At 38.2% G+C, this 24114-nt stretch overlaps 1 protein-coding gene and 1 long non-coding RNA gene across 10 annotated transcripts in view; one reads left to right on the top strand and one right to left on the bottom strand.

Moving 5' to 3' along the window:
• Positions 1–993: 993 nt before the first annotated feature.
• LOC138404583 (uncharacterized) lies at positions 994–3410 on the bottom strand. 2 transcript variants are annotated; one of them, XR_011238476.1, is made up of 3 exons: positions 2854–3410; positions 2235–2378; positions 994–1125 (listed from the first exon to the last, which is right to left on the bottom strand). It is a non-coding gene; the product is annotated as an uncharacterized lncRNA (long non-coding RNA). The 2 variants fall into 2 exon arrangements; XR_011238475.1 differs by lacking the exon at positions 2854–3410 and having other exon boundaries at positions 2235–2834.
• Positions 3411–4224: 814 nt separating this feature from the next.
• The window catches only part of hiw (MYC binding protein highwire), a 136557-nt gene continuing 116667 nt past the window's right edge, over positions 4225–24114 (top strand). For 5 of the 8 annotated variants that reach the window (XM_069509004.1, XM_069509002.1, XM_069509006.1 and 2 more), the window contains exons 1-22: positions 4225–4364; positions 4829–4954; positions 5517–5769; positions 6458–6604; positions 7159–7365; positions 7613–7939; positions 9884–10060; positions 10193–10471; positions 11286–11420; positions 12319–12468; positions 13674–13826; positions 14056–14167; positions 15337–15514; positions 16697–16818; positions 17894–18094; positions 18549–18724; positions 19331–19553; positions 19855–20350; positions 21070–21236; positions 21666–21850; positions 22217–22972; positions 23793–23945. In XM_069509004.1, coding sequence (XP_069365105.1) covers positions 4860–4954; positions 5517–5769; positions 6458–6604; positions 7159–7365; positions 7613–7939; positions 9884–10060; positions 10193–10471; positions 11286–11420; positions 12319–12468; positions 13674–13826; positions 14056–14167; positions 15337–15514; positions 16697–16818; positions 17894–18094; positions 18549–18724; positions 19331–19553; positions 19855–20350; positions 21070–21236; positions 21666–21850; positions 22217–22972; positions 23793–23945 — 4692 coding nt within the window. In that variant the 5' untranslated portion in view covers positions 4225–4364; positions 4829–4859. The remainder of the gene's footprint in view (positions 4365–4828; positions 4955–5516; positions 5770–6457; positions 6605–7158; positions 7366–7612; positions 7940–9883; positions 10061–10192; positions 10472–11285; positions 11421–12318; positions 12469–13673; positions 13827–14055; positions 14168–15336; positions 15515–16696; positions 16819–17893; positions 18095–18548; positions 18725–19330; positions 19554–19854; positions 20351–21069; positions 21237–21665; positions 21851–22216; positions 22973–23792; positions 23946–24114) is intronic. The other 3 variants (XM_069509001.1, XM_069509005.1, XM_069509007.1) reach the window with 3 other exon arrangements.

The following is a 24114-nucleotide window of genomic DNA, read 5'->3' as shown; positions in this document are numbered from 1 at the left end:
TGTATGACTGGATTGCACTCACAATGTGCGGCAGAAAGTAATGTACATCGACCTTTAGAAGAGATAACGGATTTGTAGAGCATTCTCTCTGTCGTTGATACGTGGTTGATACCGACAAAACGTCATTTAGGTATGAGTGACAGAGACAACGCTCTACAAAGCTGAAATGTCATTCTAAAGGCCGATGTCTTGCCGATGTACATTACTTTCTTCCGCGTACCTACTGCAGATTATTAATTATTGGATGAAAGCATAGAGATAGATCAAAGGGATTGCATCATGGAGGCATCATGCATGGATTCAATACCAACATCATAACTTCATAAGTCATAAACACACTAAACGTAGTAATGGTACATCCAAATAAATTCTTTGCACTAACCCAAATAATTTCTAAGTACTACCACACCTTCACTAACACTGACAGAATGACAGTACTGCCAATATAAGCAAACAAGTAGCTCTAAGGGAGAAGAGCTACCTACTTATTTCATTGTTCTTCCTAACTGTTTTTCTTTGAAATGAACCCGCCGTGTGCGAGTCTGACTCGCACTTGGCTAGTTTTTCTATTCCCAGCAGTTTTACCCATTGTTAACAACTGTAAAGTTAAAATCACAGACCAATAACATATAGGATACAGACCACCAACTCCATAGACGATGTTTGTTTCAGTAGTAAGGGGAAGTGGGAGGCAAGGAATTTATATAACAAATTGTCATTGTTGTAGTGATCGTCTGTCTCACATTTTATTGGTTTTTACTATGAGAATCCACAGGACCATCTCTTTCTAACTTTATATAATATATAGCAATTATATGCCCGGATTGTCGTAAATTAGGGATGGCGTGACAGCAGGAAAACCGTAACTTTTTAGTGATGTCCTTTTTACAGATTTTAACGGTTTTGCTATTAATTACCGATTTTCAGTATTTATCGGTAATCCTACTAATAATTTATTAAGAAATTTAGTTTTTCAAAAAAAAATCAATCAAATTTATCAAAATATAAAAACTTTATTTAGAATAGACAATAACCATGTTCCAGTTGTAATTGACGATAAGTGTTCATCTGTATTCTTAAGCTGTGGGCCACATCTCTGCTGAAGACTTGCGCAGCAAGTTTCACCTGTAATGCATGGTTATTTTTTTATAGATAATTATGTTAATAAACTAAATTTGATAATGCAATTTAGATTTAAAGTAGACATTGGGGCCGATTCTCTAGTACACAATCTCTAAACTAAACTAAATTAACAGGTCTAAATCTAGTGCTTTCCTTTTCCGCAAGCAACATTATGAAAGGGATAGCAATAGATTTAGACTTGATATTTTAGTTTAGTTTAGAGATTGTGTACAAAGGAATTAGCCACACTGGGTTTAAAATATAATTAAAGAATTTAAATGAGTAGTTTGGAAATTCATTAGGATTCAAATTTTTTTTCAAAAAATTATCTTTTATGCTCATAATTATACTATCCTAAACCTAATTATCCTAATCCTAATGTTAATATTATAAACTAGCCGATGCCCGCGACTTCGTACGCGTGGATTTAGGTGTTTAAGAATCCTGTGGAAACTCTTCAATTTTCCGGGATAAAAAGTAGCCTATGTCCTTCCCCGGGATGCAAGCTATCTCTGTACCGAATTTCGTCAAATCGGTTGAACGGTTGAGCCGTGAAAAGCTAGCAGACAGACAGACAGATACACTTTCACATTTATAATATTAGTATGGATGTGAAAGTGTGGATGTTTGGATGTTTGTTACTCAATCACACAAAAACAGCTGAACGGATTTGGATGAAATTTGGAATGGAGATAGATTATACCCTGAATTAACATATAGGCTGCTTTTTATCGCGGAAAATCAAAGAGTTCCCGCGGGATTTTGAAAAATGAAAATCCACGCAGTCGCTGGCATCACCTAGTATGCTCATAATTATCTTCGCCACTATTGGGCGCCGACCCTGGTTATTGGTACTTCTTGTTTTTATGGTGTCTATGTGATCACGTGATGAGATTTTTGTACGCTGAAACTTAAAATTGACCAACAACAAGGTCTACAACCCATAGTTTCAGAGACAGTGCTTTCAAAAACGTGATAACATAGACACCACGAAAACAAGAAGTTTTAGTACCAATAACTAAGGTCTGCGCACCATAGTTTTATTGGATTTTTTCCATGGCAAGGACATTATCACAAAGCTATTGTTACAAAACAAATGTTCAGTTACTTGCCTTCAACTTGTCATATCAATTTGGTTTCACATGCTTGTCTGTTAATTTGGTAGACCATCCAACACCTGCCACACCATCAACAGCAAACAGCTTCTCGATGTAGTCCCACTGAGCACGCTGACTCCCGATGAGCAAGTCCTTCTTCTGAAAATTATTGTGGAAACATTTGAGTAAATGTGGGACATCATATATATGATATATTTATGACTCAGTGGTTGAGAGTAATGAGTAATAGAAGTTGTTGGCTCTAAAATAGAGTGCTGAATTAAATCTGGTGACTTCTGTTTGTAAGGAATCGGGATATTTGGCAAGGGATTTACTAAATCTATAGGACTTGAAATAACAGAAGCTTGCTCATTCCTACTTTGTTTGTCTGTTTGTGAAGTCGATGGGATATCGACTATGTTAACATCGAGGGGTTTACCAGTCTGTAAAGGGGATATCTCTAGAAATTTGTCAATTTTAAAATGTACTATACCAGGGTTTTTAGAAGACTGTGTAATATGCAAATTCAGCGTGGGAATTGAATCTTTTGTCAATCTATTATTTACGATATACCGAGGTAAGAAATGGGATTCGCAAATCCTGACATTTTTGAATTGCCTAAGGGAGTACTTACGCAAATATGTACAGTTAATCAACCATGCTTTCCATCTAGTTGTGTCGGTAAAAAGTACGGCGTGTAAATGTAGGGTGCTTTTACACTTAGGTACACTACACTGCCTCATATCAGATAAAAAGGATACTAGGTATTTAGAAACACTAACAATTATTACTAAGCCTAAATTAGGCAGGCAAGTTTAAAGAGCACATCCACTATATCTCTCAATTAAAACAAAAACATAAAAAACTGAAAATAGAAATATAAAACGAATATCCTGTTATAACTGCAGCACACTTCAAGGTTTAAACTCTCGCAATGGATTAAGGAGAAAAATTGAGTTTTTTAGGTTAGGTTATAAAATCTCTCAAAACCGACATGTTTTTATTTCGAAATTCTATGTAATGAAAGCCGATTGGATCTAATCACCGACCAATAAGATTTGAGCAAAAAATATCATAGTGTGCTGTATGTACATGTGCCTTTAATACTGTGTGAGTGGAGCGAGATAGTCCTGTGGATTTCGAAAGAGGAATAGAAAGTGCGAAAGAAATGGACTGATGCATCTTTTATGGCCCTCAGTTGACAGGGCCTGGTTAAAATAGGTAGTGTAATTTAATTTACTATACTGCATACCTACAATATTAATAATGGAATGATTATTACAAAAATAAAACATGTTGGTATACAAAACAAGGTACAGTGCGACAAGGCTCTTTTGGCGCGTGGGGAAAATAGCAACTAACGTTGTCCCCTTTGTTCTGGTTGAAATAGTCCAAAATAGTCTAAGCCATAGATCTCTAACAGCACCCCCCCGTCAATCTTATTCAAGTGCCAAAAGAGCCTTGAGCAGCTGTAGTTATTACGGTTCATGAGATACAGCCCTCTGACAGACAGACGGATGGACAGCAGACGCTTAGTAATAGGACTGGACCCTATTACTAAGCGACTGCTGTCGCTTAGTAATAGGACTGGACGTCAATCTTATTCAAGTGCCAAAAGAGCCTTGAGCAGCTGTAGTTATTACGGTTCATGAGATACAGCCCTCTGACAGACAGACGGATGGACAGCAGACGCTTAGTAATAGGACTGGACCCTATTACTAAGCGACTGCTGTCCGTCCGTCTGCGCCCTTTAGTTACGGAACACTAAAAATATTGAGTTGGGCCACAGCTACAGGCTTCTTTATGGTCTTGCAGGAGGCTGTGGTAGGGCCCACATTGTTGTGCCGGAGTTTGAGTTGGAATGTGTGAAGCTTTCTAAAGAAAAAATCTAATCTTTATCTGTCGTCGTAGAACGTATTGTCTGTGGTTTTCGCAGTTTTCGTCCCATTTCGTTCTCATTCGTTATTGATTTTTTGACGTTACCAATATGAAAGTACAAAAAATGTAGGTAATGAGTGCTACGGTACTGGTGTTTTCGGTTTTTAGTTCAAGTACTTCTTTTACTGCTAATAACAATACATTTTAAAATTCCGAGGAAATGACTAAAGACAGCTAAAGGTCATAATGTGCTTGAAGAGGTTTAAGGTATTCAATGTTATTCGTTCATTTTTCAATTTATAAAAACAAATGTTAAAAAACTACCTTGGTTATAAACGTATTATTTAAATTGGACGGTAGGAGCAAACCTCACTATTTTAGGTACTCTCATAAATTTAATAAAATAAATAGCTGCTGTAGCGACTGCTAAAATACTTCCTATTATAATGCGTGTGCAACAGTTATTGATTACTTATTGATTTATTAGTGTTAGGGCACTGAACTCATAACACTTTGTGATTCGTGCAGGTACTTATATTTATTAGAATTACTAGTAAGTCACTGTTAGGGTTTCATCGCCTGCTTAAATGCCTAAAAGATTAAATGTATCTTTGACTGTTTTAGTCTGCACCAGCGAAAGTTTTTAAATATTCAAAGTTGCGAATTCTCTTGAGCAGTGTATTTATTTTATTTTTTTAACTTCAAGTTGCGGCTCTACCGTTTATTTTCAGGAATAAATCGACCGAACAAAATATAGTCACAATGGATGAAAAAATAATAACTCCTGAGTTAAAATGTATGGACCCAGAGAATTATCGAAAATATTTTCGAACTCTTTGTTGGAATGGGACTACTAGGTAGGTAGTTAGAATAATAGTTAAAATTAAGTATCCTTGGCATGAGAGGGTGGAGAAGGAATGAGTAGGGGGGACGGAGGTGCTCCCTCACCCCTCACCCCTGACACCACTCTCATTATAAGATAATGGATCCATCCAGAGAAAAAGAGTATTATAAGCTAACCCTAAACTATGATATTTTTAAGGGTTCGGAAGGTACTCTCCCCTCCCTAATTTGTCAGTGGGGAGGAGAGAGGAGAAAAATTGAAATCTGAATTTGATTCAACAAGTTTGGCTCATCTTATAAATGATATCTCATCAAGGTTCCACTAAAAAATTTCAAAATTTCCAAAAATAAAATTATTTTTTTGGTAGCAAATAATTGCAAAGCAATCGAATGTGTGAAATCTGACAATCTTGGTTAACGTGGTGGACTATGGCTAAACACTTCTACGTTTCACACGTTTCAGATAGAATTTCTTCATTACACACAAATAGGATGTTTTGCCTTTTTATTAGTGTATGGGAGTATAGATTTTTTAATCCTGGATTTTAGTATTCTAACTAATCCTATTCTTTTCAGAAGAACTGATAAGAAGCCGCCAAAGAAGCTAAAACCAAAAGAAAGGCTTAAAAGATGGAAGGCAGCTAACGCTCTGGCAACTTGTTATGCGCCACCCCTTTTAGGGAATCCTTCACAGTTTGCTGTGTATGCTACCGTCCGTAGAACTATTTTAGCTCGTTGCCGCCAACTTCAAGCGGAAACATTCGATTTATCTGATGATAGTGACTGTGAAGATACTAATCAACAATTAACTGTAACAAAAGTACCAAAGGTAATTAATTCATTCATTTTTTTTTACGAATCTCTAACACATAATACTACACAGAAATAATGAACCGCCTGGTATAATACGAATAACATTAAGTTCATTATTAAAAGAAAATTAGTAATGACTTTCATTTTCTAGAAAATTCTTGTATTTTTTTTCTTAAGATTCCTTTGGAACATGACTGGCCTAGTCACAGCAGATAATAGATTAAATAATCAATTTGAATAATATGCTAAAAAAGAAATCTATATATATATATACAGGTCCTTGATATCCCTGAATCACTGCGACCGTCTCCGATCTATTGTTTGCCTCCACTATCTTACATCACTATCTATATATTTCCAATTTATAGTAAATACTGGTACTGATTCTGAGCCCAACTTAATTTTAGAGTTTTTGCATCCTCTTCTTACTAATATAATATGAATAGGACAGACACAGTTTGACAGTTTTAATTTAGAGCCGTCAAACATCGTGACTTTAGCTGCCAGTCGCGAGCCTATTGTTTAAATTTGTGGCGTGCACTAATTTAGAGTTTTTAAATATAACATTCATGTTCCGTCTCTCTCATGTTGCACCTTTAATGTGAAGTTTTAAGTTATTTGTAATTATGTATGTCTCTATCTTGTGTGTTATAAAGTATTTATCTATATATCTATATGATAAACAGGCTGGTTTATAATTACAGATTACAGGCATTGGATTGCGCACAGTATTTGCGCTTATATCTCAGGCAAGGTTTACGGATGCCCAGTTCTGTGAACAATCACTTAAAGCCTTATTAGATGTTCTACAAGGGCATGCGCCTGAAGACCTGGAACATGAACCTAGTGAGGTACCTATATTCATATACTATTTACAAAACACGGCATCTGTGATTATAGAGTCCCCTCTATAATCACCGGGATGTTGATAAGCACCTCGATTGCGGAAAACCTGCATCAATCATTATTACAAGCTGTCATTCTCCCGCAATCGCGCAGGGAGGTTGATTGCTCTTGTTTGACAGCAACAATGTGACGCAACCACTTTGAATGGCCGACACACAATCGCCGTTACTCTCATGTCTCACTATTGGCTAAAATGAAATATTGTAGCAAGAACACCATCAATTCTGCCCAATTGAGGTTGTAGCAATGTGATAATCAAAATTTTGGCAATCAACTGTCGATTGCGAAAGTTATGATTATCTATCTATTAAAAGGACTTCCATATGAGTGACCGAGATAGAGTACAAGACAGAACAATAGTACAATAGACAGTGTATTTTATGTACATAGCTTCGCTTCTACCTGGGGTTCGATTGTTGAGATTGTAGCAATGACTCATGTAGCTTTCCGTAATCGACCAGCTAGTGTCTAATATTTCACAAATTATTTTGTTGTACAGATAATAACAAACTTACACATCATGCTAGTGGAAATATCTGGCGGCACCGGACCTACAGCCCGATTGGAAACGCCTTCGGCGCTTACGGCTCTTAGCAGTTCCTGTCTGATAGCATTAGCAGTTGCCCGTGGGGAAGCTGAACTGGTGCTTGGTGCTGTAACATCACTCATTATGGCCTCACCCTCGCTGACTGAACAAAATGTACAGGTATAAATAATATTTCATACATATTTATGGTTCTAAGAAAGACCTAGATGCTGTTGATTGGAGGTGTAAGGTATTTAAGCTAGCATGACAGTATTTAAGCTAGAAGGAAGTTACTGCCCACGATCGGAGAAGTTAGTCTTCTCTGAAATACCAGACTCTCCTGCTTTGCTCATTCTATAATTTGTCCTTACCTTGAATATTGTATTCATTTTAATGTTTCTCTTAAATGTTGAAAACTTTGTTTTAGATACCAACAAATTTAACCATTTTGCAACGAAGCGTCCAGTCTGTAATTCTGGGTCCACCATCTCGCAACTTGTGGCTGAACTTTGGAGTGCCACATAAGTCTCTCGTAACAAGTTTCCCCGTCGACTTGCCCTCACAGTTAACGATTGGTTCAGGGGAACTCGTAGTACGATCTCTGGTGTCTGACGGCTGTTTTTTATACGTATATACGTCTAAAGGCCTCTTGAAAATCGGCTCTGGTTATGGTAGTTCCATAAGGCAACATGTCTACTTGTACAACCCAGACTTTTTTGCTAGCGACCGCCACGGTTGGCTTGGCTTTTGTCGAGTGAGTAAAATTTTTTTCTTCAATAATAATTAGTGAAATGTTAATCATATACGCGTTTGAATTGTAAGGCCATCGCACAGTGTTTCATTTGACCAAAAAAATTTCCCTCTTCTGTTTTCAGTATAAATCGATTAAGGGATGCATTTTAAATGCACGAGTAGAACACCCACGTGTCAATTTCAAATACTTTTTTTTATAAAAAATATTAAAATTTGAGTGACCTTTTCATGAAAAAAAATTAAAAATATTCCTGAAACTTAACTATCCAAGATATTTATTTCCGATGATTTTAGGCTTATGAAACATCTTTGGGCGCATGTTTTCCAATTTTTAATTTTGGAATATCAGCTCTGGATACCGAGTAATTAATTTTTTTCAGATTTTCGTTTTCATTTTTTTTCTCCTTAAAAACTCAAAAGTGGGACTTGTGACTAGCACTAAAAGATAGCTCTTAATAAGGCCTATCACTGATAAAAAACCCACGTTCCACTATTGCGGCCTTTGGGAGTAATTACACTTCAAAAAATTGTGTTAGGGTTGTCACTCTATTTGACCTTTACTCGCTTTATTTTTGGACTATATTTTTCCCATATTACAATATTTTATCTCATTTAGAACCTAACTACTAAACATCGAAATATATGCATTTGCATGTTTGCATATGCAAATGCATAAAAAGCTATTTTCATAGCGTTATTGCATATTTTAGTGCTTTTTCATTGATAGTGCATATTTCAGTATCATATTATATCAGAAAAGGTCCGAGGCAAATTAAATGCTGTTCCATATAAAAAGGTCCAGGTCTTGAAGGAATAAAGTAAGTGAACGCATTTACAACATCACCGGTTAAACTGTGCATATAGAGGTCCAGTAACGTCAGTTGAGGTAGAGATAGCATTTTCAACCTACAAATTAATGTTAAGTTTCAAACGTCATAAGTTTCCTCTAGAATATCTGAAGAAAAAATTTAATTTTACCTACTTATATTATCAATGATGATGATGATGATGATCCATCCTATGATGATGAAGACTGCCCGTTATTTCTCGACAACTTATTTATTCATATCAATATTTATTCATACAAAAAGAAGTTAACCTTTAGCGACAACCCTATGTTGTATTATTTGACCTTAGAATAAAATGATATATTCCTCCCAAGGGCCGCAATAGTGGAACGTGGTTTTTTTATCAGTGATAGGCCTTATTAAGAGCTATCTTACAGTGCTAGTCACAAGTCCCACTTTTGAGTTTTTAAGGAGAAAAAAAATAAAAACGAAAATCTGAAAAAAAAAAATTACTCTGTATCCAGAGGTAATTTTCCGAAATTAATAATTGAAAAAAATGCGCCCAAAGATGTTTCATCAGCCTATAATTATCTGAAATAAATATCTTGGATAGTTAAGTTACAGGAATATTTTTAATTTTTTTTCATGAAAATATCACTCAAATTTCAATATTTTTTATAAAAAAAAGTATTTGAAATTGACACGTGGGTGTTCTACTCGTGCATTCAAAATGCATCCCTTAATCGATTAATACTGAAAACCGAAGAGGGAATTTTTTTTGGTCAAATGAAACACTGTGCATCGGCAAGGGTCTTTCGTAGATCTTATAGCTAAAAAAAACATTTACAATTTGCGAAAAAAAAATTTGCTGTATATTTTTCACTGTTTTTATTTTTAAAAAAACCTAAGTACAAAAACACAAAAAATAAGCAGGACAGTAAAAAAATCGCATATTAAAGTTTGATATTTCAAGTATGCTGATTGATGGTTTTAATTTGCAATAGATAAAAAATTCTTTATTGGGCCTACTGATGGCCATAGCATATTATTATGTACTAACAGCAAATTAGTAATATAATAATATTCATATTTTAAATCAAAAAATTAAATATTTATTAATTAAATAAAAATTAGTTTTGAGTATAATTTTTTTTCAGAATAAATTATATGTAAGGATCGGAAGGAAAAAAAGCGAAGTACTCGAGGTCGATAAAGACACTTTGGAAGTAAAGCGTGTGTTGCATTTGGATACCGGACATCCTGGACCTACCGAGCCCAAATCTGCCGTATTCACTGATAGCAATCAGCTTGGATCGATCCTGCTATCAAACTTTGTAAGTTCAATTGCATACGTTTTTATAATAAGCTTCCAGAAGACAAGTTGTCTCTCAACAAGTTCAAAGTTCTGTACAAAAAATAAACTAAAACCATTTTTTACTTTATACTTAAAAAAAACTACTATACAGGACAATCTCGCAATAAAAATGTATGACGTGGAGACGAGCACAGTAGAACGGACGCCAGGCAGTCGGCAGACGTTGACCGCACGTCGAGAGTTCCACGTGCATTTGCTTCGGCGCCGGACCTTGGTCCTCGGACGGCCGCCATTCGACGACGGTCTGTCAAGGCGAATGGTGGACCTTGATGCCCCCGTGGCAATGCAACTTGATGACAATGATGATGACCCACTGCTGGGTATAAGCTCTGGACAAGATTTTGGACTTTTGATCACATCATCAGGAAAAGTATGTGAAATTTTTATATAGAATTCTTTGATTTAAAAAGTAGCCTATATTCCTTTCCGCGATGCCAAGCTATCTTTGTACTGAATAGATGATACCATCGATTTCTTCGGAGTGAATTTTTTAAGCTTAACAAAATTTCCGTGGGAACTCTTCGTTTTCCGTTGCAAAAATAGCCTTTTGCCAGGTACAGCTTGCATCTTGGGGAAGGACAACCCCTAGAAGCAAGGAGGAAGGATATGCAAGCTGTATTCATCAAAAACGGTAAACGGATTCGATGACTCCTACTAGTCAAATCAGTGACTTTTTATCAAACGTCAAAACACTCTCAAACATTCGACGTAATGTTGATGTACTTTTTTAGTTAAATCCGTAATTATTTAAAATTGTTAGCAAGCTTAAAACTAACAGTGGACGTGGATTTAACGAATTTTGGAATACCCTTTATTTAATAATTCCTAAGAAATAATTTATTTTTAACATAGGCACTATCCCAATTGGACATTATTACGTGAAAAGGATTTTATTAATGTTACGGTGCCGGGATGTTTGTTTGATGAAGAGTAATTAATTTACTCTTTATCAAACAAACACAACAAAGAGAAAACTCAAAATAGAATTTGTGCAATGCAGCATCACTGCAGCAATTTTGTGATATCAAGTCAAGAGTTCTTGGCAAGAGTCAAGGCATGTTCTAGGCAAGCGCGCTCCATCTTAGGCTGCATCATCACTTGCCAGCATGTCTGATTGCAGCCAAGCGCTAGTCCATAAATTAAAAAAAATGTTTTTATGTACTTAAGAAGGGTTTCTTCTTTAGGTCTATTACACTGGCAAAGGTACCACCCTGGGCTATAAAGCGCCTTCGCCACATACCGGCCGCTGGACTCTTATGAAGGAGACGCTGTTCAACAAGAACGAAGCGTCCAATACTAAGAAGTGCAAAGTTGTGCAGGTATTATTGATCTGTCGATTTTCTTTTTTAATTAATTACCCTCTGAAGTTGTGTTTGTTGCGAATTTTGTTCCCATAAAGGGTGCTAATTCACGGTGCTCGTAAAATGAAATACCTACTTTTGTTTCTTTTTGTTGGTAATTGGTATGAATGGTACTTTTAGCGGCACTCAAATCGACGGGGACAATTGTCATTTTGCTTAGAACAGCAATATCATACCAAATGGCAGCTTTTGGAGAATAATTCCGAAACTGAAATTTTAATTTATTTTAGCAATTTTAGAACTGATGCAGTTTTTCTTCTCTTGTTTTATGGCTATTCGCAGTGCCAAATCAGCAAAATGCACTTTGCTAATCTCAAATAATTAAGGGAGGCATAAAGGAAATTGGTTGGTAAAAATGTGTTATTTTTTTTGTAATTCACTATAATAGCTGAAGGGTTAAATTAATTAGTCGATCATTTTGTGTTTGATTTGATATGCAAATAATTGCGTAACATTGTCATTATTATTGTTTCTGTTAATTTATAAATAATAATTTAACTAATTGTAGGAAAAATCCCTGGCATATTGTAATGAACTAACTTTTGCCCGGTACTTTGTCCGCGTGGACTACACAAATTTCAAACCCCTATGGATTGAATAAGTAGTGGCTTGAATAATATGGATTGAATTAAAATTTCAGAATTTGACCCCCCCATGGATTGAATTTAAAAAATCTTTTCTAAGCAGACGTCTACGTCATAATAGCTATCTGCATGCCAAATTTCAGCCAGATCCGTCCAGTAGCTTGAGCTGTGCGATTATAGATTGATGATAGATTGAGAGTCAGTCTTTCACTCATCTTTTCCTTATATATATTTAGTTTTTTGCTGAATGTTGAACGAGAGGTTTGTTAAAGGTGGCGTTAGGGCATGAAGGTGTTCACGCTATCCTAGTATTAGAAAATGGATCGGCACTATTCACTGGTATCGCGAGACGCGGGGAAGACGGTGATGCAATAAAGCATAGACGGACACCAAAGCCTACGCGACCGAAGAAAATCCTTAAGGTAAATATCGTCAAAAGTAGTAAAAGCTTCTGTTGCAGTTTTGTTACCAAGCTTTTTAATGGACGTTTTGGATAGAGACCTCGTAATAAGTGAAATGATCGGACGAGGCGATAGAATGCAACGCATTGGCTGGGTTGCTACTTATTGTCGCCGATATGTGTGAGCGAGACAGAGTAGAATGAGAGGAAACATTTTCTCGATTACTACTTTGTCCATATGAGTGAGACAGTGAACAAATAAAATTTTCTACAATCGAGTGATAACTTACGAGCGTGTTTTTTTCTCGGTAGGAATTTGTGCCTTAATTTGTGGAGATGGAAGTCGATTTGCTATGTAGCATTTTAGATTTTCGCTTCGATTTTCTGAACAAAGACGCAGAAGACATTGCGTTAGTACACCGTGTATGGGTGTTATTTAAATAATTCAGGTTAAGCGGCTCTTTTTCCAAACTGTACATTTCAAGGATTTTTCATAAGATTATTTCCTGAATCTTGTTACCTTGGCATTGAATAAGTCCTAAGGGAGTGCCAGTGGAGCGGAGATATGTTCAGTAGACCAATATCATTATGTGGTTGCAGATACCCTCCACTGAGAATTTTGAAAAATTCGGCCTAATTCCTTGTCTAAATTATAAAGGGAAGCTTTGTGCAAAAATTCAGCTTTCTATTTATGTAACTGAGGAGGCTCCTGCGGTAGTGGAGCGGTGCGGGAGGGTGACAGTTGTCACAATTAATTGACGAATCACTGAGCTCTTGCGTCACGTCATCACAACCCTCCCGCACCGCTCCACTACCGCAGGAACCTACTCAGTTATGCGTTATGCCTGTGGCTCCAAGAGTTTGGGTTGGATATTGATGAGTCAGTCATTGAGTGAGTCAGAACTTTTGCTTTTATATAATACTAGCTGATGCCCGCGACTTTGTCCGCGCAGATTTATGTTTAGAAAATCCCGTCGGAACTCTTTGATTTTCCGTGATAAAAAGTAGCATTTGTCCTTCCCCGGGATGCAAGCTATTGCTGTACCAAATTTCATCAAAATCGGTTGAACGGATGGGCCGTGAAAGTCTAGCAGACAGACATACAGGCACACTTTCGCATTTATAATATTAGTATGGATTTGGATGACAAGATATTTCTTTTACTTCAGCTATGCTATCAATAAATAATCTGACTGGCTGTTAAGCTGAGGTTTCTGTAACTTGTAGGCGGAGAAACATCACGTTGTATACGCGGCATGTAACTACGGATCGACTGCTCTAGTTACTCGTGCCGGCGAGTTACTCATGTTTGGAAAAGACACTCAGCATTGCGATGAGAATGGGCTTGTAACCGATTTGAAGCACGAGAGAATCATTCAGGTAAATATGCCTTGAACATTACTTATATCGACTGGAAATGATCCATGATTTGTAGCCTGCGTGTAGGTTTCGTTTTAACCCAAAGACGCGCAAACTCCGCACTATTGTCTATGTAGTCTGAGTAGGTATATCTCGCAAACTCTCGTGAAGTTAGAAGAACCATACAGTTCAGATATATTTCACACAGTCTATAGCAGAAAGAGGGGCTTATATGAATGTTTTTTCATAGGTGGCGCTAGGAAAAGCCCATGCAGTAGCGCTCACAAACTTCGGCGAAGTTTACACTTTTGGAATCAACAACAAAGGACAATGTGGCAGAGAATTCGGTTACACAAAAGAGAGTGAGTGTTGATAACGATTATTGTAAAAGATATTTAGCTGTGAACCCATATTGGCAAAAAGTAAAATTAATTAATCGTAATCGAAGTGTTCATGATTACGATTTTTAATTTTAATCGTTAATTAAAATATATGATTGTTGTAAAAGTACAACAATATTTTTTTAGACGATAGAGGGAGTTTGCTAGATGGATAAAAAATCTGGTACCAACCCTTCAACTCTGATGCTACAGGGATGCTGCCCACCTAAATTGTGGACATTTTGGAAGTTTCGATTGTGAATTGATATTTTAAGAGCCAAGCATAGACTACATCGTTGAACTTTAGGTCCCAACACTTCAATCCTTATGCTGCAGGATACTACTGCCCACCTAAACTGTGGGGAATTAGGAATATAGGGAAGAAATTTTGTAGGTACTAAGCATATACTACATCTTTGGACTCTAGGTCCCAACTCTTAATATTCTGATACTGCACTCCTAAAGCACTAAAAAGTAAAAAAATTAAACATGATAAAAAAAAATTAAAAAAACTTTTCAAACCCGATCTTAACGTCACTACAAAGTATTAAATAATTTTTGTTTGTACAGGTACAGCTCTGTTGAAGTCGGGTGAGTATAAAAAGAAAGACCAAAAAGACGCGCAATGCTCGCTCGAGTTCAACAGACGACGTGTACCTGTAAAAATAAAACTTATTTAATACTTTGTAGTAGCTTTGGAAGGTAGTTAGTGACTACGAATAGCGACTGTGTATTATAGTGCATCACGCAATTACGCTAGCTCAGCCATGTAATTTTTTTCGTGTTTTATAAATGCCTTAATATTATGTCAAAAATATCAATGAGTTTAACGATTAATGATTAATTTTACTAATCGCGATTAAGTTTAATTACGATTAATTTAATTCAAATCGATCTCGATAAGAGAAAAATAGCATTACTTTTGAACCGAATTAGTACCAATATAATTGGGTGTCTGCCAGAGTGAACTATGGTGAGGGAACTCTCGGCTTGATTTAGAATCGACGATATGTTTAATGTTAGGCTATGGCATGGTAACGTAAAATCAAAGAAAAATTAAAGCTACTTAGGGCTACCTGCGTCAAATGTACGAAGTTCCCTAACTGTCGTGAACTGTTGGTGTCTGCAACACATAATATTTTGGTTTGCAGAGCACTATAGAAGTTCAAGCGCTAACAGTAACAGTGGTGGCAAGGAAGAAGCGCGACTCTGCGCCAGCGTACACTCATGGAGTATGGAGTATTGTAGAATTTGCGTACTGTGCCGAGAATGTACAGGCTTTGCGGGCGCTTGCCTTTGCGCTACAGTGCCGAACCGATTGCCTGGCGAGTGAGTTTTAATATAAATAGCGTTTTTTTATAATTTTAGTTGATATCAAGAGATAGTTTAGACTGTACAGTTTCTTCTGTATTTTGTAACGTTATGCTGTTTTTGTGTGAGCAAAAATATTTGTAAACAAATAATTCTGTTGTGCGCTATTTCTAAACTAACTTAATTACAAGTCTAACTCTAGTTCTAAACTTTTCCGCAGTGAGCATTATGAAAGGTAGAGCAATACGTACAGACTTGTCATATCAGTTAAGAGATTGTGTAGGACAAAATTAGCCATAAAAAATAATACTCGGTATGCATTGCAATGCGACTCGCGCGTTACCTATATTATTTTGTATGTATACCGTTAACGTACAAATAAGTAACAAGCTAGTAGAGCGCGTGGGTGCGCGGACCACTGAAGATATAAAAATGAATCACTAAATGTATTGGTCATCGCAAATATCGAGAACAGTTGAACCGATTTCGCTAATTCTTTTTTTATAATATTCCTTGAAGTACGAGGATGGTTCTTACAGAGAGAAAAATTTAAAAATTTGAATCGACTGTTAGGCGGAACGAAGTTCGCCAGGACAGCTAGTATTAGATAATTTTTAAAAGTTTTGTCGTCATATATTTTATATTGAACAATAGGTTTCGCTATCCTGATTTTTTTGCTCACCAAGCAGATTGACAGGTCCTGATCATTTTCTAGCAGTAAACCACTCTTCCATTTTTTACACTTTCTCTTGAATCCGCCATTTTGGTTTTATTTTTATCCACAATTTTCAGCTCACTGCCTGCATGAGGATTCAGTACTTTTTGTTTGAGCAGCCTCCACCTATCTTTAATACCATGGTCGTGCTCCTCATCCATCTACCCTCAATCATCATCTTACTCCATATCTCGTCGAATCATTTGTCAGAATGAAATTTTTCCATAAAAATAAATTTTAAAAGAAACCGTATCCAGTGTGTCACTTGCATAGTTTCACCTATATATTTTGTACGGAAAAATTAATTCCGCTATCTGGAATTTGTTTCTATTCATTTAGAATACAGGTCAAACACATAACCCTCCTTTCTGGGCTTCGCAGCCGTCGGATAAAAATGAATGAAGTGTATTCTTTTTGACCGACAATTTCTGATAAATATACAGCAGGCCTTATAAGCTTGTATTATAGTACAGATTGTTAAATAGGAGATGTGGTTGCGGTGAAGGCGACCCGGGCTGTACCATCTGCGGCGTTTGCCGGAGATGCGCGGAGGCCTCGACATCAGGTGCTCATACATCGCGTCCCGACCAACCCACGTACAGTAATGGTAAAGCGTGTTTCGCCCCAAAGCTGTTTGGCATCTACAATATTATTTCACTACTAGATGATGCCCGCGACTTCGTCCGCGTGGATTTTTTTTTTAAAAATCCCGTGGTCTGAATCTGAAAAATCTGATTTTCTGGGATTAAAGTTGCCTATGTCAATTTATGGGCCGCAAGTTACCTTTGTATCCATATAAATCAGTTAAATGGATAGGCCTTTAAGAATACCGTGGGAACTCTTTGATTTTCCGGGGTGAAAAGTGTCCTATAGTCTTTGTCTGTCCCCGGGACGTAAGCTAACTCCTCATCAAATTTGATCAACATTGGTTAAACTGTTGGGCCTGAAAAGCTAGCAGACAGGGCACACTATTGCATTTATAATATTAGTTTGAAGTATGGATTAACAAATCCTGAATCCCTATAGTTTAGGAGTACTGTATCGTTCATTATCAGGTTGAGGAGGTGGAATTTGGAGTTCAACCATGAAGTCGTTGCTCGACACCTACTGTATCGATCATCATAAACAGTTTCTGAATCTCCATAACTGCTTGCAGTGCAGATCAAAGAGTTGGGTCCAGAAGTTTTTATTGTACGAATTTATCTCGTGAACTTCCCTCTATTAATTGAAATAAAAATTTTGAAAATCGGTCCAGAAATCTTGCAAAATTGGTATACATAAAGAAAAAGCTGATTGAGAAGCGTCCCCTTTTTTGGAAGCCGGCTAAAAAGAATAATTCCTGAGGATCTTGTTCTGTTCGCCAGCTTTCATTATTTATTAAGAATTTATAATTCTTAATTGTCTCTGGTCTGGTCTGGTGGGAGGCTACAACCGTGGCTAGTTACCACTTTACCGGTAAAAGTGTGGTGTGATTTAGCGTTTCGGTACGATGTCGTGCACAGACTGATAAGGGGTATGTATGGGTTTAATTTAAAAAAGACTCATATGCTTTTCAATTTAGTCCGCTTCTACCTTCATCATCACTTAGGTAGGTAAGTACTACAGATGACATCGCAGTCAAGGGCTAACTTATTATGGAATTTAAAAAAATGTATATTTCAAAAATCTCTTGGTGTGTCCAGAAAATAAAGAGCCGAGTCAGAGTGAAGGGGGCACAGGATCAGGGCCGGGAGCAACTGGGGCAGCGGGATCAGGACCGGATTCAGAACGGGAGGCAGTGAAAGTTAACTGCTTGGCTCCAGCCCGCGTCGTTGTGCCTGGAGGACATCGGATAGTCGCCGTAGCGTGTGGCTTACATCACACTATGTTGCTCTCTGAACTCGGTTAGTCAAGTTGTATTATTAATAACTTCTTTTATTATAAGTTCACTAGCTATGCTCGCGACTTCGTCCGCGTGGATTATACAAATTTCAAACCACTATTTTACCCCCTTAGGGGTTAAATTTTCAAAAATCCTTTCTTAGCGTATGCCCACGTCATAATAGCTATCTGCATGCCAAATAACAGCCCGATCCGTCCAGTAGTTTGAGCTGTGCGTTGATAGATCAGTCAGTCAGTCACCTTTTCCTTTTATGTATTTAGACTGTAGGTCTTTCCAGTCAAATGTTAAAATTATGGCGTTTGACAGGTCAGTAAAGCCGGTTCCACAGTTGATACTACCCCTATGGCCGATTCGCTTATGCGCCCCTGTCGGAATAAATTGGCAGTGTGGATCTCCATTGTTAGAAGCTTGCCTTCTGTGATTTGTCGTTCATTGGTGATGTGTTTGTAATGTAGGTGAGGTATTCACATTCGGGTCGAATCAATGGGGCGCGCTGGGTGCGGGCGACCTTGTGATTCATCACCGCGTGGTGCGAGTGCGCGTGCCGCGGGCCTCGGCTATTGCCGCCGGCAGCAACCACTCCGCTGTACTCACTAGAGACGGCGAAATATACACTTTCGGGAATTATCAGGTAAGATCCGAGAAACCCCTTCGATGGCACTCGCGTATCTTTTATCTCTTCTGAGAGGGATAGATAACAAACAAGAATTACGCAATAGAAAGAGAGGTGTTTGTTAAAGTATAGGCTGTAGCGCGAGCTGATAAAAGCGCTGATAGCGTAGTGGTCAAGACGTCGGCCTCCTATACGGAGGTTTTGGGGGTTCGATCCTGGGCACGCACCTCTAGCTTTTCGGAGTTATGTGCGTTTTAGGCAATTAATATCAGTTGCCTTAACGCTAAAGGAAACCATTGTTAGGGAACCTACATGCCTGAGAGTTCGACATAATGTTCCCAAAGATGTGTGAATTCTGCTATTATACACTTAGCCAACGTCTATGGCAAAAAACCCTTGTCAGTCTGAGAGGAGGCCCGTGCTTAGTAGTGGGTTGGTGGTGGGTGATGATGGGTGGTGGATGATGATGCTGTGCGAGCTAAATTGCACGTTATTGCGTCGTAACCATTAAGGTATTATCAAGTATTCTGTGTTTTAGGTCTCCATCTTAAACGTCAGTCGAGACGCTTGGTTTTAAAAATAGACATTAAAATATCAGTATAAGTAAGTGTTTTATTCTTACAGAAAGGATCTCTTGGTCGACCACGTCAAGAGGAACCGCGGTCGGACCGTAGCCCGGTGTGGTACGCCACGCCAGGTCGCGTACCCAAAATCGGTACTCGGCACGGATGCCGCGCTGTATGGTTGTCTGCCTCAGGCGATCAGACCTTTATACAGGTCTCGCAGGCTTTAATTAACACTGATACGCTCTTTAGCTCGACGATCACCGCCAATGCTAACAGTATAGGTTAGTATGAAATGAGCTTACAGTACGCGGCAGAAAATAATATAAGAATGGATACAAGTCCCGCAAATTGCTAATGCGCGTGGCCACCATTTTAGTGACGTCAGCACAAGACTGAAGTTTCGACCTGATGATATATTTTTATTTCGGCTGACGTCAAAATGACGTCATTTCGATGTTAATGAGACATAGCAATTTGTGGAACTTGTATGTATAAAAATTTTGACACGAGATTTGACACAAAAATTTAAAATGGTACGTGAGGAGTAAAATTTTACGCGTTATAAATGTTTTTGTTTAACAGTGATTCTCCCAAATCGACCAGAACATACTTTCAAGTGCATTACTATAAATAAATCCGATGGTTCCTGTAACGCATGGACGGGTCCTGAACAAGTCGACTTTGTAAATACACTGGCCTGTCTCGATCCCTTGTACGACGTACTATGGTGTTATCAACCACAGATGCGAGTCATGAAATGCTTCAACATATTAGCGTTCGACTCACACAAACTCCAGAGATGCTGTTCCAATGACCCCGAAGCGTTCTCGGATGTTGAATTCGAATATCCAAACTACGGGTGTATGAAGAGGTTGGAGGATTTCAGACAGTTGGAAAACTTTGAATGGGTCTCTAACAAGGAAGATCAGCCAGCGGACAATCTAGCGCTGTCAAATATGTCGGTTCTAAACCAAGAATTAGCCATCCCTTGCACAACAGGTTGCCAAGTTACGAGAATACATGCGGCGTTGCATCTGCTCGGATGCCTGGATTCACTTACGTACGCTCACGAGCATAAGTAAGTAGACGTTTTTGTTATAGGTTTACCGCTTGACGGCTCGTGCGCTAGGTAGCGGGTTGCGGAAGAGTGCAGCGACATTGAGAGCCTTGATTTTTTGACAATCTCTCTGGCGCAGTGTTGAGCACTGTGGTCTTATAAGCGGGAGGACCCGACTCCGATTCTCGGCAGGGACGATTGGTGGATTTCAAATTTCGAATTGTCTCTGGTCTTGTCTGGTGAAAGCTCGGGCCGTGGGCATAGTTACCACCCTACCGGAAAAACCGCCGCCAAGCGATTTGGCGTTCCGGTATATGTATAAACTGATAACGGACGTGGGTTTAATAAAACTGCCACGTAAGCCCACTTTCATCTTAGACTGTATCATCACTTACCACCAGATCAGAACGCAGCCAAGGGTTAACTTGTAATGGAATAGAAAATTACATCAAACTCACCCTCCTGCCACCTGCGCTATATGATACGAAAAAAAATGTTTTGAGATCTCACTCGCCATTTAACTGTCATGTCAAAAGTACGCTTCATCTTTAAATTAAGGACTAAAATCGTACTTTTGACATGACAGTTTATACATAGAGTTAAAATGGCGAGTGAGTTCTCATTTTATACGGACTATACCTCGCTAGGCTTCTCATTGACACTGTAAACTTATCCAACCAGAAATCATTTTGCTTTTTTCAAATTGATCTTAATTCTTACACTGATACATTTGTTTATAGACCATCGCTGGTGGAATGTAAGCGTGATAACGCCATTATACCAATAGTATCTGTAGTTGAAGACTACCTAACCGTGAACCGTTTTGAACACAACGGCGGAGGTTGGGGTTATTCTGGACATTCGGTTGAAGCCATCCGATTTATGTGCGACAGCGATATTTTGCTTGGTAAGTAATTCTGTGAAGCTGATTATGTATATGATAAAGCCACATTCCACACACCAAACAAAAAATGCCTCATGCATGCTATATGTGGTGTAAATGTTTACGTTATAAATTCTAATCTTTTTCAAGCAAAGATGTCCTGATGAAAAAGCACAACGCAAATTTTGCGTTATACTAAATTTGCGGATACCCGGCTTGTGCTAATACGCTTAAGAAGAATGTGCCTAATGCATTTTTTTCTAAAACCATCTTTTTATCATTTAGCCTTTCTAATTAAACCGGTTTGGGGCACATGATTTCAAATTCTATAACGGACATAGATAGAAACATTTTGTGTTTTATGTATCAGACTAAATGACTATCTACATCACCAATTTCCTTGTAGCTAAGAATGTTTTGTCTTACACAAATTATATTGTTGTAATAATAAAGGTGGAGTTGGCCTGTACGGAGGTCGCGGCGACTACACGGCGAAGATACGTCTATTCGACATCGGCCTGGAAGGCGGAGACCAAGAAGGGGATGGGGAGTTGCTCTTTGAGACTGATGAGACTTTTTACGAGTGCGCCCCGAAAGACAAATACCCGCTGATGTTTGAATCTCCAGTACCCATAGCGGTAAGTATACAAATTGTAATTAAGTGAATTAAAACATACGACTACCATGCCAAAAAACGAACCGAAAAGTTAAATTTTCTAGTTGTGAAAATAGCGCCATATAGCTGCCAATTTTTTTCAAAAATTTATAGTCAGTAGCACTCCTAATGTCCGGTATGTCACCTTATTGTACGTCGATGATACTATGGCGATACTTTTCAACAAGTCCCAACAAAACTGTATAGTTTCAACTCCATTGTAAGAAGAGTTAGTGAGTTAATTGAAATGTAACGAACAGGCAGACAGACAAATATTTTCTTGATATATAACCATACCGACGTATAAATGTTTTTGGCCGTGTGGATTTAGTAATGCAAACCTTTGCAGACGAATAAGTGGTATGTTGTATCTGCCACTATCAACGGGCCCTCCTCCGATTGTGGATCTTCAGGACATGCCATGGTTATCAACGATGATATAGGCTTCCATTTCAAAACTTCCAAAAAGTCGAACAACGGCACTGATGTAAATGCGGGTCAAATTCCCTGTCTATTGTACAACATTATGGGGCCCGATCATCCGATGCCCATCAAGCACTTGGACCCAGCGGAGCCGGTCGTCGTTCTGAGCAAGAATCTGTCGAGGAAAGTTACAGTGTCGTGCTTCCGCTCTCTTATCGGCCTGTTGCATTGGAGTTGGAGGACCTTCAAAGAGATCATATTAGACACGAATGGACAGATACCAATAAACTATCAGAAACTCACCATACTGAAGCATCAGAAGAGACTGGTGTACATTATTAGAGCTGGGCTGAGACTCGTCAAATCCTACATCAAGGAAGTATATCCTCAGAGTGTAAAAAAGAGGAACTCTCCTGATTACATGTCTTACTTTGAGTCCATAGCGGATGTTCGAAATTTCGTCCAAAGTGTGATGGCCGAGGAGACTCCAACGTGCGCGATGTTGCCCCGGAAGCAGCGGCGTAGTAAGACGCATAGAGTATGCTACGTACAGTTCGCTCTGGAGATGACGCATTCTATATTACAGGAAGCACATGAAACATTTAACGCTTGTTTTTACGCGTTTTTCCCGACACCGATACTGAAATGGAATCATATCTGCTATATGCTGCACAACGTTAAAGTAAGTAAGATGTTGAAAACAAACTCCTTACTTAAATTTATTTTATTACTAGGTGATGCCCGCAAATTCGGTCGCGTAGATTTAGGTTTTTCAAAAATCCCATTTGAACTCTTTGATTTTCCGGGATCAAGAGTAGCCTATGTCAATTTCCGAAACGCAAGCTACCTTTATACCAAATTTCATGTCAATCGGTTAAACGGATCGGCCTGTCAGAATCCTGTGGGAACTCTTTGATTTTTCGGGATAAAAGGGAGCTTATGTCCATCTCCGGCATGAAAGCTAACTCTGTACAAATTTTGATCCAAATAGGTTAAATTATTGGGTCGTGAAAAGCAAGCAGACAGACAGACAGGTAAACAGACAGACATACAGACAGAGAGGCACACTTTCGCATTTATAATATTAGTACATATGGAAATGTATACATATACGTATGGATACATATATATGATTTATAGCCTATAACACATTTTTTATCAGAGAAAGAATTTTCAGAATAAGATGAGTAGCTTCGGAGATTACCTAAACTGTCAAACTTTACCTCTTTGTGGGAGTTGTTTGATTTTCCGGGATAAAATGTGCCCTCTAAGATGCAAGCTATCTCTGTACAAAATAAATGATGTCTGCGAGTTTATCCACGTGGATTTAGGCCTTTTGAGAATCCCGTTGGAACTCTTTGATTTGGACAAAAATAGCCAATGTCCGTCTCCAAAATGCAATCTATCTCTGTACCAAATTTCGTCAAAATAGTTTTTTTTTATTCAGAAAAAAAACTGTCATGTCAAAAGTACGGTGTTCACCTTTAAAACAAATTTTATAGGATGGGAGTGTCGCTCCAAATCAGATTCGCGAGTTGACGGCAACTTGTTCGGCGATGTGTCAGTCGCAGAGTCTCCGTGACGTCTTGCAGTACGTAGTGCCGCTGACGCAGAGCCACGCATCACTGCAAGAGGTCCGTCGTTCTGAGGCTAAGGTATTGTACCCCATCATAATCATTTAGTGTTCTGATTAAGTTACAGTAGAATTATTAAGTTGAGCTTCTGATGTCTAAGATAAGTGTGAGTGTATGAGTCAGTGAGTGTCAGTGAGTGCCATTGAGTGTTAGTGAGAGTGTGTGTGTCAGTGAGTGCCAGTGAGTGTTA

The sequence above is a fragment of the Maniola hyperantus genome, chromosome Z (assembly GCF_902806685.2).
Source record: "Maniola hyperantus chromosome Z, iAphHyp1.2, whole genome shotgun sequence".
Taxonomy (NCBI): Eukaryota; Metazoa; Arthropoda; class Insecta; order Lepidoptera; family Nymphalidae; genus Maniola; species Maniola hyperantus.
The sequence above is the reverse complement of the archived record's forward strand: the minus strand, read 5'-3'. Positions and strand labels throughout refer to the sequence as shown.